At 40.7% G+C, this 15,205-nt stretch overlaps 1 protein-coding gene across 3 annotated transcripts in view; it reads right to left on the bottom strand.

The window, feature by feature from the left end:
• Positions 1–611: 611 nt before the first annotated feature.
• Positions 612–15,205, bottom strand: part of SLC35F2 (solute carrier family 35 member F2) — a 36,498-nt gene continuing 21,904 nt past the window's right edge. Inside the window, exons 5-9 of one of the 3 annotated variants that reach the window (XM_054015527.1) lie at positions 12,499–12,563; positions 11,450–11,502; positions 10,529–10,557; positions 10,088–10,242; positions 612–2,081 (exon numbers count right to left, since the gene is read on the bottom strand). In XM_054015527.1, coding sequence (XP_053871502.1) covers positions 1,857–2,081; positions 10,088–10,242; positions 10,529–10,557; positions 11,450–11,502; positions 12,499–12,563 — 527 coding nt within the window. In that variant the 3' untranslated portion in view covers positions 612–1,856. Of the gene's footprint in view, positions 2,082–4,184; positions 4,247–10,087; positions 10,243–10,528; positions 10,558–11,449; positions 11,503–12,406; positions 12,564–15,205 lie in introns of all 3 variants that reach the window. The other 2 variants (XR_008443519.1, XM_054015529.1) reach the window with 2 other exon arrangements.

Genomic DNA, 15,205 nt, shown 5'->3' with positions numbered 1-15,205 from the left:
CTGATATAAACTCTTAGTTTAGAGAATGGGTTCTCGATGCTCCATCTAGTGCCCACACAAAGTCAATACTAGTACAATATGCCTATGGTATGATCTTAGAGAGACAAGGTGGATGAGGTAGTATCTTTTATTGGACCAAACTTCCTTTGATGAGAGAAGCAAGCTTTGGAAGAGCTCTGTGTAGTTCGAAAGCGTGTCTTTTTCACAAACAGAAGTTGGTCCAATAAAAGATATCACCTCCCCCACCTCTAATATCCTGGAACCAACATGGCTACAACATTGCAACAGTCTGATCTGTAACTAAGGAATTAGGTTCAGTGTTCTGTACCCTTCACCTACGAATCCTGAGTGGTAGTATTTTGCACTCGTGTTACACTGGTGCAAATGGCAACACAAGGTGCAAGGCAGTGGAAAATTTGACCCAAAGCTTTTCACAAAGTATCAGCAGCTCTTCTAATCATTGTCTGTATGGAGTATTCAATGTAAAGGCAATACTGAGGGATAGCCACCTCACTGTGTACTGAATATTTATTTTGTGATCTCTAAAGAAAATTGGATAAACTATTTTGCTCAAATAAACTACAACTGACCTATACAAAAAAACAATCACATTGTCATTTGATAACCAGTATATTCTAGAGAGGATCATTTACCATTTAAGACAAAACCTGTTAATTTAAAAAATAGTTTGGTCAGTAAAAATCAATACATACAGTCTTTAACAAAGTGAAATTCCAACAGGCAAAAACAGAGTGAGAGCCAGATCTTCAGCTGGTATCCATTGACACAGGGTCAGTGAAACTATGCAAATTTACACCAAGTCTGGCCATAGAATGTCTAAACAATCTCAAAACCTCACTTTCATGTAGTGACAGATCAGTTTTAATCACGGATTAGAAATGAAAAAAACGGCACAAATAAAGACAAATGAATTACAAGTCTAGCAAAAGTACTTAACATTTTTGAAAGCCAGACATTTTTGCTACAAAGAATGAACTGATGTGGGGCGCCAGCAGCATCCCCACCCATGTTCACTTAGCTGCATCTCCCCTTTTTAAAAAAAAATTGGACTGCCAATTTTACACGTGGCTCCAATGAAGGAATGAGGTACTACATCACTTGGTAGATGTACATAGGTATTATGAGAGAGAGAGTGTGAGAAGGGGGATGAAGAATATCTTTTATTGGACCAGTTTGTGTTAGTGGAAGGCACAAGCTTTCAAGCTTCACAAAGTGCTTCCTTACTGAGACCCGAGGAAGCTTGTCCTTTCCACTAATGCAAGCTGGTCCAATAAAAGATATACATCACCCATCTTATGTGTCTCATATCCTGGGACCAACATAGCTAAAACACTGCAAACATATGGGTCATGGCATGTAGAGCTAGATCTTGCAAGGTACTGAGGGCCTCTTGAGAAGTGCCGAGTGCTCTCAAATCCCACTCATTTCAATGGGAGCAGAGGACACTCCCTTAGCAACTTGCAGGATTGGGCCCTTAATAATTAACACACAACAAAGGATTTCTGCTCCTGCTAGTGACCTGAAAGCTAGCTTTGGCTTCGTCTTTATAAAGCATTTGCTCTTAAATTAATCAAACTTTCTGAACATAAAGTTCTGTCACTTCCCAGAGGCTTCCAAATATTTTTCTATTTCACTTTAAGGGACAGATCTTCAGTTGGATTAGATTAACATAGCTTCATTGATTGAGGATCTGGCCTTATCAGCTAAGTGTTTATCCAGTGTACTAAAACAAATGCAGCATGATGTACACCTTTGGCAACCGAGCAGTTCTCCATATCGATATTAAGGAATAAATTTGGCAGTACAAAAGCTTTCTTTAAAATGCTGCTAGTTTTCTAACCCGTGTTCACCCGCACATTTTCTTCTTTAGTAAACTGTACGGTAGCAGCAGGAGTTTCCTGGTGGTTCTCCTCAATTTTTAGTCCAAGGTTATCAAACCCAATGCTGGCTGGTTGTGGCAAACTGGTTGCAGCTTCTTCTGCAGTTTGAGTTGGAGTAGAACAGTACAAAATGAAGCCCACCATAATGACACCAAAGGACAGGAGGTAGAGACCTGAAAACTAACAAGGATATGGGGAGGGGAAGGGAAATAGATGTGGTTAGTAATCCTGTCTTATGATTGTGCCTTGCAGCAAGAGCATCACTTACAGCTACACTTTCTTTATGTCTCAATATTTAGAGTGCATCCATCACCAGAGTATATGGGGCCCAAAAAACAAAACTCAGAAGCTTAGTCCACTGTCAGACTCAGACTACCTTAGTGTTCTTCTTCACTTCCCCTTCTTAACACTGGTATACAGGGAATTGTTTTCTTAAGTTTAGACACCCATCTTGACAGATGTGACCCAGGATAACATGGTTCTAGATATGGTGATGGCAAGGAGTAATTGTTTATGCAAGTGAACACTAATGTAATATACCACTAAGTGTTTTCAATTTTAAGTGCAACATGGCCAAATTCTGTGATGGATTTGCTCCAGACTTTCACCTGAGAGAAAGAATTTGTCCCTGTTGCTGGAATTCTGCAAGTCACTAGATCAGTAGATGCATTGTACATCACTTTTAACCATTTTATGGGCTATATACATGTTATTACTGGGCCAAACCGGTTTTCCTGTCTCCTGCTATACACCAGTTTAACTTCACAGAAGTTATACCAGTATAAAGAGATAACTAAGACTACTAGGTGGATCAGGCAAACAGGATTTGGTCTATTATTATCATCCAGTAAACTGTTAACATTCTAAAAAAGGAAGGATTATTACAAACCATCTTGATAGGAAAATAAGAGTCCACTTAAAGTGTTGACTTTATAAAATTGGATTTAAAATGTAACAGGATCAAATTACCCTCATCTGGGAACAGTTTGTCAGCAGACACAAAAAGCTACAGATTTTCTTCCCAACACCATAATTACTGGAGCAGCTGGATGACTGAAATCAAAATATCCCTGCTCAAAACTAGCTCCCCAGTAATAATACAGGCATAATATTCTTTTGAGGCCTAATCCTGCTGTCAATAGAAAGACTCCCATTGGTTTCAACTCATGCAGAATTGCTCCCTACATCTGTGCTTATTGTCTTATGGCTGAGATTTTCAATTATGTCTTATGATTATTGTCTAATACTATAAATTCTGGTGGAGCTTTGTATTGTTTGATTTCTCTGCTAACACTTGCACTGACAGTTCTGGTGTCAAGAGGATTCTATTACCGACTACAATTAATGTTGACAAAGTCAGTGTTGAAAATTATTTTCAGCTGAATCAGAATTCAGTATAGCAACCCAGCTATAAACAAGTTCAGTTGCTTGGTGTATTGGCATTAATACTAGCCAGAACTTTCCAAACACTGTCCTCAATTTTGAGGAAAACAAGTAACTCTTCACAGTCACAAAATGAAGGAAAAATTGGGACTTCAGACTCAAGCCACTTTGATAGTTGAGCACTTTGAAGGGCACCACACATACTGCACATGAAGAGGTGAGCTGGCTCAGAATAGACAGGGGCCTTAGGTTAATATGGTCACGCAGGTACAACTGAAGTTGAACTACTAAGGAAGGATAAATAGCTGCTACAATTCTAACTCCTCTTCAGCTTCTAAATCTAAATTATTTCAGAAATTATGTAAATTGGGCCAGATTCTGCTCAGTTACACTGATGTTAATCTGGAGTAACTCTTATCTGTAATGGAGTTACTGCAGGGTTACAAAAGTTTAAACTGAAGACAGAATTTTGCCTCTGGATGTCTGATTTTTATTTATTGGTTCCCATGAAGAGGGTCTGTTTTCATAGAGCCTTTGGTTTATGTCCATGTTATCTTATAAACAGGCAGCTAAATTCTCATCAGGCACACAGACGTAGCAAAGCAGAGTGTACTGGTGCCCATAATCTCTAATAAGCATGCTCATGCACAGCTTCCCCTGCTATGCCCCACCTAAAAGGATTATTCTTCTTAGGATCTGTGGCTAAGACTTTCAAAGGGACTGATCTGGGGGCATGACTTTCAGAAAATGCTGAGCACTCAGCCCTGAAACTCAGGCCCTTTTTGGGGTGCAGCCCAAACTTGAGGCACACAAAATAGTCACCTTTGAAAGTCTTAGCTTAGGTGCAGAGCCATTGCCAGGTCAGAGGGACACATACAGACATAAACATGAAGATCATACCTGGACCCACCCAGGAATGCCTCTGCCTCTCAAGAAGGGGTTGTAAGACAGTTTCTTCAGGGCTTTAAAGGGAGATAATGAGAACAATGATTGTACCCTCTTCCTTGCTCTTTCACTGCTGAACATGGGATTTCTGGACACACTGCACCTGCTGTGACTTGGCATAAAATAGACAACTCTCATCTCCAATCTGCACTGTGGATTTCTGTGGCATAACTTTGTACCATGCATGAAACTCCCACTGTCATTAATTGGAGGCCTGAGTGCATAATGTGCAACAGACAGCTACAATGTGGACTGGAGAAAGTTTTGACCACTGAATAGCTTGCAGCATAGGAACTGCACGTAAGCAAAAGGAGTGATTGGAGCCTATTTGTGAGCACCCACAAAATGACTGCTGAAACTTACATTCATCCCGTAATTAGAGATGATGGTTCCCTAAGCTTTCCAATCATATTTATGTTTTACCTAATTGTTGCACTGATGTCTTGTACTGACACCAATTATTCCAGAATATTTACCAGTCACTTTAATGCAAACTCCGCTGGGATTTCTTTTCAATAGGATATTGCCAACTGCTCTTGGGGCAGTATCCCTCTAGAGGTCCTAGCTTCCTCCTAACCTGTCCTCCTCTCTTCTTCACGTTAGCCCAGTCAATCAACTTAGGGTACGTCTATACTTACTTCCTGGTCCGGATGTAAGCGATCGATCTTCTCGGATCGATTTATCGCGTCTTCTCTAGATGCGATAAATCGATCCCGGATCGATCCCGGAAGTGCTTGCCGTCAACGCCGATACTCCAGCTCAGCGAGAGGAGTACGCAGCATCGACGGGGGAGCCTGCCTGCCACATCTGGACCCGCGGTAAGTTCGGACTAAGGTACTTCGAATTCAGCTACGTTTTTAACTTAGCTGAATTTGCGTACCTTAGTCCGAAGTGGGGGGTTAGTGTGGACCAGGCCTTAGCTTAAAATGCGTCAATCAGCCCTTAAACACTGGTGTGCAGACTTCCTTTGTCTCCCTATCATTTTCTTAGGCCATGTATACACTACTAAGTTAAGTCAACCTAACTTATGTCAGCATACAGCTGCGCAGTAATTTCTTTACTTGTGCGTGCCTACACTTTGCTCGTGTCAGCAGTGTGCGTCCTCAACAGGATCACTTGAATCAATTGTGCTGTCAGTGTGGAGCATTGTGGGACGGCTTCTGAAAGCCAGTAATGGTTGACCTAAGTAGCATAGTGTCTACACTGACATTACATTGAACTAACTACATTGACCGTAGCTCTATGCCTTTTGTGGCAGTGGTTATTAAATAGGCGTAGCAGGGTGGTTACATCAGCAGGAGCAACATTTAAGTGTAGAAACTTCCATAGTTAGGTCGTCATAAGCTGCTTTGCATCAACCCAACTCTGTTGTGTAGACCAGGCCTCAGAGGTAGCGGGGCATGGTGCTGTTGTTCCTACGCTCTCCCACACCTTTCTACCTCCCCAACCCTCTCCATTTTCCTTCCTTTATAACTGGGCTTGTTTTCCTTTATTGGTCCCAGCTGTGGTGCATGCCGCCATGATTGGCAGTCCCAGCACCTGTGCTAGGGTGTGGTCAGCCTGGTCGCCTATAAGCCAGGAAAAGTGTCCTCCCACTTCTGCCTATGCTCAGTATGGGGTTTGCACAACAGACACAAAACCATTTTAGATGCAGGCAACTCAACTTTTTAGAGATGAGTAATTAGGAACATTAAAAGTGGATTTTCTGATACATAAGTTACTCTAACCACTAGAGCATGTGCTAGAGAATAATAAGGTATGTCTCTTAGACACCAAGGCAGAGATACTTTTCCTGAAATAATAGAATAAAGGCTAAATCCTGGCTCTGAGTACAGGGGGCGTGCAAGGAGGAGGTGGCTCCATCATAGTCCAAGCATCGTGGCTGGAGCCATTTTCCCTGTGTGTAAATCTCAATGCCTGCATAGATAGCACAGCATTAGTTAGCTAGACGGATGGTTCTGGAAGTTGGGAGGAGAGCATTAAAGCAGCATCTGTCAAAAGCTACAGCCAGCATTCCTCCAGCACAGCCCTACTAGCTCTGTGGGGAGAGGTGTAAGGCCAGGGCTACGCTCCCACCCTGCTTACACAAACGCCTCCTGAAGCACTGAATGCAAACACGACTGCTGGCTGACCTCCCTCACTTACGTTCTGAAGGCCAATCTGAATCTGTGTAGACAATGGCAGTCTTCACAGTGACGGCGATGGGAATCAGATTTGGCCCTAACAACAGAAGCAGCCACGCCATGTTTGCTTCCTGCACTGGGGCAGGAAAGAGTCTCCCATCCTCCTTCCCCTCACAGACTCATAGGCAGAGACATGTAATTTAACCCTTCCAGTGCACACTGGACTGGGTTCAATTTCTAGCTCTGTTACAAACTTTCCTATGTGACATTAGGCAACTTATTTCACTTCTCGGGCCTTCAGATTCTCTATCTGTAAAATGGTGATCAAAATCCTTCCTGACCTCGCAGGGATGGTGTGGGGCTAAATATTTGGGAGAGTGCTCGGATACGACGGGGATGGGGCCAGATAAGTACGGGGGTTGGGATTAAAGTAGACAGAAGTGCTGCTCAGTAATCTGGTGTCACTTGAACTCATTTGGGTTGAACTCATTAAATTTGGGGGTAGGGAGAAATGTGTGGCACTAACTGCAGGGGGGAGGGATAGCTCAGTGGTTTGAGCATTAGCCTGCTAAACCCAGGGTTGTGAGCTCAATCCGTGAGGGGGCCACTTAGGGATCTGGGGCAAAATCAGTACTTGGTCCTGCTAGTGAAGGCAGGGGGTTGGACTCGATGACCTTTCAAGGTCCCTTCCAGTTCTAGGAGATAGGATATCTCCATTAATTTTGCAGCCCCTTCCCTTTGGAACTGAAACAGAAAGGGGGTTATTCTTCAGGCACAAAGTAAGCCATTGTTCCATTCGTTGACACCTTTTGCCTTGGTAGTTCCACCGTTCCAGTGTGTTTTATGCCTCAGACTGGTGAAGAAATAAACTGAGTTTTCTCACATTGTTTTGCTTGCCCTCCTCTAGCTGCTTTGAGAAGAGAGATTTTGTTTCCCCTTCCACCAGGACACCCTCAGCATGACTTTTAGGCTACTATATGTGGACCAGGGCTGAGTTCAGAAGACTAAAAGCCCCATTCAAGAACAAGTATTTATTTATTTTCTGTTTTTACTCTGTTTTATTCAGTCAGGCTTTGTTGCACCAATTTAAATCAGCATAGCAACTAATTTTTGTTAAATTTGCACAATTTTTGTGTTTAGACAAGGCATCATCCACTACCAAGTCTAAAGTCTACTATCAATGTGATTGGTAATCCAGTAACTCCACCTAGTGTCCAGATTTGCAACAGACTCTTTCCTAGATGTTTATACAACAGAAGCACATTCAGAAAATATTCGTGGCAAGCAAACTCCCTCCCTACTCAGTCTTTGGAGAGCTCCTGGGGTTTTGGTTTGTTTGATATTTGGCATTGTATTTCAGATCTCAGCTGCACGTAAGACAATGACAGAAGGGGTGAAAATGTAATTCTGAAAGGGAGGGTTGGCCATATGAAGGCCCCCTGTGGGCCTGAACCTGTAAGGAGCCAAGTATCCTAATTCCTATTGATTCCAGTGGTAGGCAAGGGCTCACAGCACCACGCAGGAACAGGAATGGGAACTTCCTCCACCCCAGATACCATTCTGTGATGAGCTTATTCCAAGTGGCAATAATGGCAAAGGTTAACAAAACCATCATGTACTAGAAGACCACAGCCAGGAACCCCTGGGGTTAGAAGAAATCAGAAAAGTATAGTAGAATAAAGGCACTCTGTGGCATAAAGCTAAGATGAAGAAAGAGATACTCTAACTTCACCTGCAACAGCCTCTGAGGGGCCTTAGATGGAATATCATTTGGTGACAAGAGAAAAACTGTTCTTCTTCAGTAAGAGTTGAGTGGTTCTTTGCATTTTTTGTAGTATATTCAATCTCCTATACCTTTATAATCCATGAAACATCCTTCCTGGTGTCTTTGTGCAACAGCAAAGGAAAGATAGCATAACTTTGCTGCTGTTAAATATGCAAAAATTGTGCTTCCTGGTGTGTAGTTACCTAGTTCTCCCTTAGACCTGCTTGTAACTGTAGGTACTGCATTAGTATTCCTCCATTCTCTTGCTGCCTCCCCTTGGCTGTTTTAAATTACTTATAGAAGTGCTCTGATTGTGGAGTTGTCATTCTCCAGACAATTTCATTCCTTGATCATTCATAGTGTAATCCAGAGTTCATTACTGCTCCTTTTGCCCAGGAAAAACGTATGATGGTTTCAAACACTACTCGCTCCACCTTGCTTTATGAAGACACTAGCAAAGAATTAATTTAACCTTGAATAAATTAGTCTATATAGAATATATATAAAAAAGACTTCCTATCGTGTCCTTCACTTATTTTTATATGTGCCTGAAATTCTCTTATAATTTACCCCCAACGCCTTCTGAAATCCACCCTTCTTTTTTTTTTTTTTTAAACCAACATTGGCTGGTACCAGATGCTTCAGAAAGAGATGCAAGAAGCTCTGCGGTGGGCGATTATGGGACAATCTGCCTCTAGGGAAAGCTTCCTCCCAACCCCCAACAGTAAGAAGTTGTCTTAAAGCCTCATGCTTCAGGGTTTATATATGTCCCTTCCAAAATTCTTGCTTATCTTTTAAAAATATTTACTTATTAGCTGTATAAATGTCTAATCCCTTCTTCAATAACGCCATTAGCTGTTTAGTGCCAAGATACATGGATAGGTGACTTAGAAATGAATGCAGTAACTGAGCTGTCTGTTACAATACACAGTGCAGACATTTTCAGTCTATCATATTTACTTAATTTTTAAAACGAACACTGTTGAGTAGGTTAGATACAAATTTTATTAATGCTCAAAAAGTGTTGTAATCTGGTGGGGAATGTCAATTGCTAAATATCTCTTTGAAAGGAAACTCTAGCAATTGTGTGTGCTTGACACTACAATACTTCTGCTCTCATGCTTTAGAGCCAAAATAAATGGTCCTTCACCTTTAGAACTAAATTTGACATAAAAGCTTCTGATTTCTGTATGGCTGAGGGCAAGTGACCTCCTGGAGTAATACAGCTAAGCCTCTTAAGCAAAGTTCTCAAGCTTCTCGCTAAGCTTTTCCATCCACTGAGAGGGTCAATGATTAAAAAGGTGATAGTGAGCTCGGAATGACTCTGGGTACAAAGGATCAGTTAGAGCAGAAGGGTTGGTTTTAATAGGACCACACAGCTGCAACAGAATGCTAAAGAAACAAATCTTACAGAAGCAGTTCCACAGCATGTCCTAGTCAGAGTGTAGAACAGATACATTTGTCTTCAGAACTCAGTGTCTTGAGTTCTGTTCAGAGATATAACTGCATAGACTTGATTCTTCTCTCACGGAGATGTCTCTAATAACTGATTAAACATGCAGAAAACATTTACTTTTGAGGTCAGTCCAAGCCATAGCTTCAGATGGAGACACGCTTGAACTTTTGGATCTTTGAACTTTTTAATAGCCTTTGAGGGCTGACCAGATCTGAACACTCCCAAAGTTTGGGTGATTCAAAATATGAATTAAGAAAAGAACTCTGGGACTAGGATGAATCACTAATTTATTTATAGTTTCTTGCGCTGATTGCAAGACTTTGAGGGTTTTGCAATGCTCTTTAGCAACTTAATCCAGAAAGTGTGAAATGAATTTTAAATCACCATCTACCAAACAGTGCAGTATAATGCAATTAAACTTGAGTCTTCTGATTCGAATAGCTGTTAGAGACAGTTAAGATAGTTATGCTTTGGAATGAAACTTAACTGAAACCATGATTGAATGTTTGCTTACCTTATAGCCAAACAGGAACAGTCCAAAAAAAAGACTGTAGAGATCAGCTGTCAGAATGCCCAAGTTGACAGAAGTAGCGCTAGTAACTTTAATCACTACTGGCATGAAGCTATACAGCCCAAACATACAGAGGGCAAAAGCCACGAATAGCAACACTGTAAAACAAGACAACAATTTACACTAAAAGGAATGAATAATAAGAGAGCAAAAAAGACTGATGTTCTTCAGACATTGTAAATCTTTGCACATTTTATCAGGTGCTACAGTAATACAAATAATAAATATTAATCAAACTGGGTACAAGCAAGTTCCTTACATATAACTCTCTTGTATGGCAAAAACAAGAAAGAAAGAAAATTATAGTAACAGGGAAAGTCTTGTACAGATTCAGATGCTGTGTGGATGAATGGCAGGGAGGAAGTACTGAATTTCTATACAGACCTTGATCACAGGAAGATGAAGGAGGGGGCCTGTAACATCAAAAAAAAGGAATAATCCTGTTCCTTCAGTCTTCATTGGATAATACTAGAGCTGGTCAGAGAAATGTTGATGGAACCATATTCCATCAGAATACGCAATTCCATCTAAATCAAAACACTTTATGAAATCACGTCATTTTTGCTGGAGTTTAATTTCAGAAGAAATCAGAAAAACTACAACAGGTTGAAACATCCCATTTTGACCCTTTCAAAGCAAAACTTCTCAAATTTTCATTTGGAAATGACATTTCATTTCAAGTTTTTAAATCTTGTATTATATGATACAAAAGCAAAATGTTGGAATTGACATGAAACATTTTGATTGACCCAAAATGAATTTTATTTGGGAATTTTCCTTTGCAGAGAATCTCAAGATTTTTGGTTTTCGCTCAGATTCAGAACGAAGCCAAATTTTGAAATCTTGATCTTTTGCCAAACTGAATTTCTGTCCTCCAATCAGCTCTAGTTATGACTAACTTTGCCTAGAGGGGACACCAGCATCTGCCTGAAATATTCTGGCTGAAACAAACCCAGTCAAGACAACAATGATGTTGGTGGCATGAATAAAATATTATGAAATAGCAGCCAATGCCATAACTTTTGTCTTGATTGGATCTTCTGTACTTTGGCGGTCAATGTGGTTTAGTTCCATGGACCTACATGGATTTTGGGGTCCAAAACCTGTAAAGCTTATCTCTTTGCTACCCAGAGTTTTCATAGAGTACAGCTTTTTTTTTTTTTTTAAACACAGTATGAATGTTGCTTGTTTTATGCCAACAAATGAAATAAAGGGAAATGAAGATATCATAGCTCTGATAAATTCAACCAATTATCCATTTTTATGAGGTGTTTTAATTTATACATAATTTTAATGTACACATACCAATTTTCCAGTTCCACTGAATGTGAGCAATGTCCGAGTGTTCCACAATGGCTCTACGTAAGAAAAGACAATGCTGGAGTGAAAATTACTTTGCATTGTTTTCACTATGTATTCAAATAGTGGATTTAATTATGAGCATGTATAAGAAATGCTTTGACTTTCTTTCTCTCTCATTATAAGGAAAGAATACATAAGAGTTAAATAAAAAGGCTCTTTGCCTTTCACAGGTTCACTTGCTATTTAACATACCATCTGAGAAAATGATTAACTGTGATGCTGAGAGGTGAGGAACATAACATTAATTAGTAGGCCTTGTTTGCCTGCTCTCTCTGTCTCCATGTTTGTTTGCAATAGTAAATGTTGCCTCATTTTTAAATTCAAGCTTAAACATCACAAATACCCCCTCTTTAATCATTCCTTTTCCTTTTAAATACATTTTAACACTGATTTTTTTAGTCACTTTAGAAAATCATAGAAGTCATTCTGCCAGGGGAGTAACTCCTGCAGGTTCCCACTGGAAAAACCTTTACAGAAATGCAATCCCGTGAGTAGTCCTTTGTCACATGAGTGGTCCCATGAAGGTCAATGAGACTATTCACACAAGTACAGACTATGGCCCAGATCCTCAGAGGTATTTAGGTACCGCACTCCCCTTGAAATCAATGGGAGTTTGGCACCTGAATGCCTTTGAGGATCTGGGCCCACACTCAGACAGGTTTGCAGGATTGGACCTCAAGGGTGCTACATGAAGCAGCAGCATGTATGACCGAGGCAGCAGATGTAAAAAGGAAATGAAATGCATACTGCAGATCAATAAAAAGGACCCCAAATGCCTAGGTAAATGCAAACTTAACAATGAATTAATTTAAAAACAATAGCAACATTTGGTGGTACACAAAGAAATCATTCTGCAGTGTGTTCTTGATTAGGGTTAAAGTAAATATATTAGATCCTTACAGCTGTAGACCGCTGATAATAGTCCCAAACAAGCCCACCATTCCTAGAAACTCCACTCTGCTCAGATTTTTCACAATGTATTCCTCACTCACATTAGAAATGGCATACAAAGAAGCACCCAGCAGAACTAAGACATCGCCAACCACCACGTCACTTCCTGTACAGAAATATTAATCCACAAAAAGGGAAATACTGTAAACACTTTTTAGCTTTTTTTATTTAAATAAACAAGTTTATTTCTAATGTCTCCCCCTTTCAGGTTAGTGAGAGGGGAATGTTTATGTCCTGCTTGTGACCGATCACTCGCAAACCGAAGGCTGACAATGCCAAAGGCTCCAGCCGCCCTTGCAAAATTTGGGGCCAGCTGAGCTTTTGGTTTTTATTTTAAAGGTTAAAACACACTTAGTAAGATCCAGTTCTATCTAGTTCTGCTACAGTTAAGCACTGTGTGGGAATTCCAGAAGAATCCTACCTTTCAGACCATTGATTTAGTTCTTCTGCATTAAGGGCCTGATTCAGCTCCCATTAAAGTCAATTTATTGATTTCAGGGGGAGCAGAATTAGGCTCCAAGTCTATGAAAGCTCTTAAGTGGGTGCTACAAGTCTGTGATTGCATGATATGGGCTAAAATAAGCCTTTTATACTATACTAATGGGATTCCCTGTAATGCCAACAGTCTTCAGGTAATGCCCTTATGCATCGGTTCAATAGCCAGATCGTTGCTCTCATTAAAGTCCTTGATTTGATTTAAAACCTCTTCCCCAAGCAGTTTGATAGTCGTTCTTTAGGAAACATGACTGGGAGCTGACGGAAGGACTGAGAAAGACACTTCTTGCACGAAGTATATCTATGTTGTATCTATGATGGATGAATCATGACAAATCTAGAAATCTCAGGGAAGGAAGATTTTCCCTTTGGACTCTATTCTGTCATAGATTCTAAGGCCAGAAGAGACCATTGTGATCATCAAGTCTGACCTCCCGTACAACACAGACCATAGAACTTCCCCAAAATAATTCCTAGAGCAGCTCTTTTAGAAAAACATCCCATCTTGATTTAAAAATTGTCAGTGATGAAGAATCCACCATGACCCTTGATAAATTGTTTCAATGGTTAATTACTCTCACCGTTAAAAATTTACATCTTATTTGCAGTCTGAATTTGTCTAGCTTTATCTTCCAGCCATTGGATCGTGTTATACCTTTCTCTGCTAGATTGAAGAGCCCATTATCAAACATTAGTCATGTTTACTAATGTCAAGTAGCACTACGACTATGCCTTCACTACAAAAAATATGTCTTTTTACATCAAGATAGATATCACACTCACTGTAAAATCCTGGTGGAGACAAGGCAGACGGCGGTTTTACCTCCATGTAGCTAGTCGAGGTCAAACTACATCTCCCACCTGAGGTTTATCTTGACTCATTTCTGCTAGGATTTACATTGAGATAGCTAAAAGCTGTGTAGTGTAGACAAAGCCTAAGTCATATGAAAAGACCCACTGACATCAGTGAGACTGGTTGTGTAAGTAGGTACTATTCAGTGTATTTAACAGTTGCAGTTCCAGGCCCATTATAAGTTTTTTAATTGGACTAAAGACATGTTGATATGTTAGCTCTAGGCAAAGAGAACTCATCCACACTCTCTTTGGTTTGCAACAGTACTAATTACTAGAAGTTTTAATTAACTTCAAAATCTAAAGGGCAAGGTTTTATTTGAGGAGAGGTTAAAAGAGATAAACATACACATAGGCCACAGTACTCAGCTGCACCCAATAAATAAGTGCTGTACACAGCAGGATTGCCAATAGTCCCTTATTACAAGGGACATCCCTTATTTTTTCATCTCTGTATAACAAGATCGGGAGTTGCTGAGTGCTGCAAAAAGCAGCAAGAAATACCCCTGGTGAAGGTAGATAAGTACTGCTTATTATTAATAATGATAATTAATAATGATATCGGAAGGAGGGGTGGGGCAGAGGTACTAAGAAAATGGTGCCTTATTCTTGAAATACAATGTTGGCAACCCTAAGTAATGGGCAAACTGTGGCTCCCTAATGCTGGTGCTGGCTCGAGATTGTTTTGGCCCCAGCATAGTTTAGAGCATCCTTAATCCTGCTCTAATCTATGCCCAATTGGCCATTGGCCTCAAGGAGCCAACCTTCCTGGCCACACCTCCTCCATCCCCAGCATGCCCCTGACACCGACTTCGATGCCACACAGGGATTCCCCTATACAAGCAGTATCTCCAGCTGCAGAGAGCTGCTAGCCTTCTGGCCCCTTCATGCCTTTGGAGTGGTGCAAAAAGATAGAAGCAGGGCTTAATGAACTTGGGCCCAGATCCTCAAAGGTATTTAGGTGCCTAACTCCCAATGAAATCAATGGGACTTAGGCACCTAAATACCTTTGAGAATCTTGGCCTCAGTCTTTGAGGCAGTAGCATTAACCCAGATCTGCAGGCAAACGGATACCACCATCCCCATAAGTCTGAATACAAGTCCTCAAATACTGTCTTTGGGGAGCAAGGAGCTACTACACTTCAACAAAGGAACCAAAAGTGGGAGTGTTGTTCTCCAGGACAAGTAGAAGAGAATCCTGTAACATATGGCTCCACCCCATGTCTGCAGTCTGAAAAGACAGAAGTCCTAGAGTTTGGAAGGGTGTTAACCTGAAATAGAGGGTGTCACCCTGGAATAGAGTCAAACCCATTCACCATGAGTTTTCTCTTCTTTTGTCTCCCCTTTGAACGTAAGAATGTCATGAAACCCATGTCTCCACACTCTTCCCAGATGATAACC

Source organism: Malaclemys terrapin, chromosome 1 (genome assembly GCF_027887155.1).
Source record: "Malaclemys terrapin pileata isolate rMalTer1 chromosome 1, rMalTer1.hap1, whole genome shotgun sequence".
Classification (NCBI taxonomy): Eukaryota; Metazoa; Chordata; order Testudines; family Emydidae; genus Malaclemys; species Malaclemys terrapin.
The sequence above is the reverse complement of the archived record's forward strand: the minus strand, read 5'-3'. Positions and strand labels throughout refer to the sequence as shown.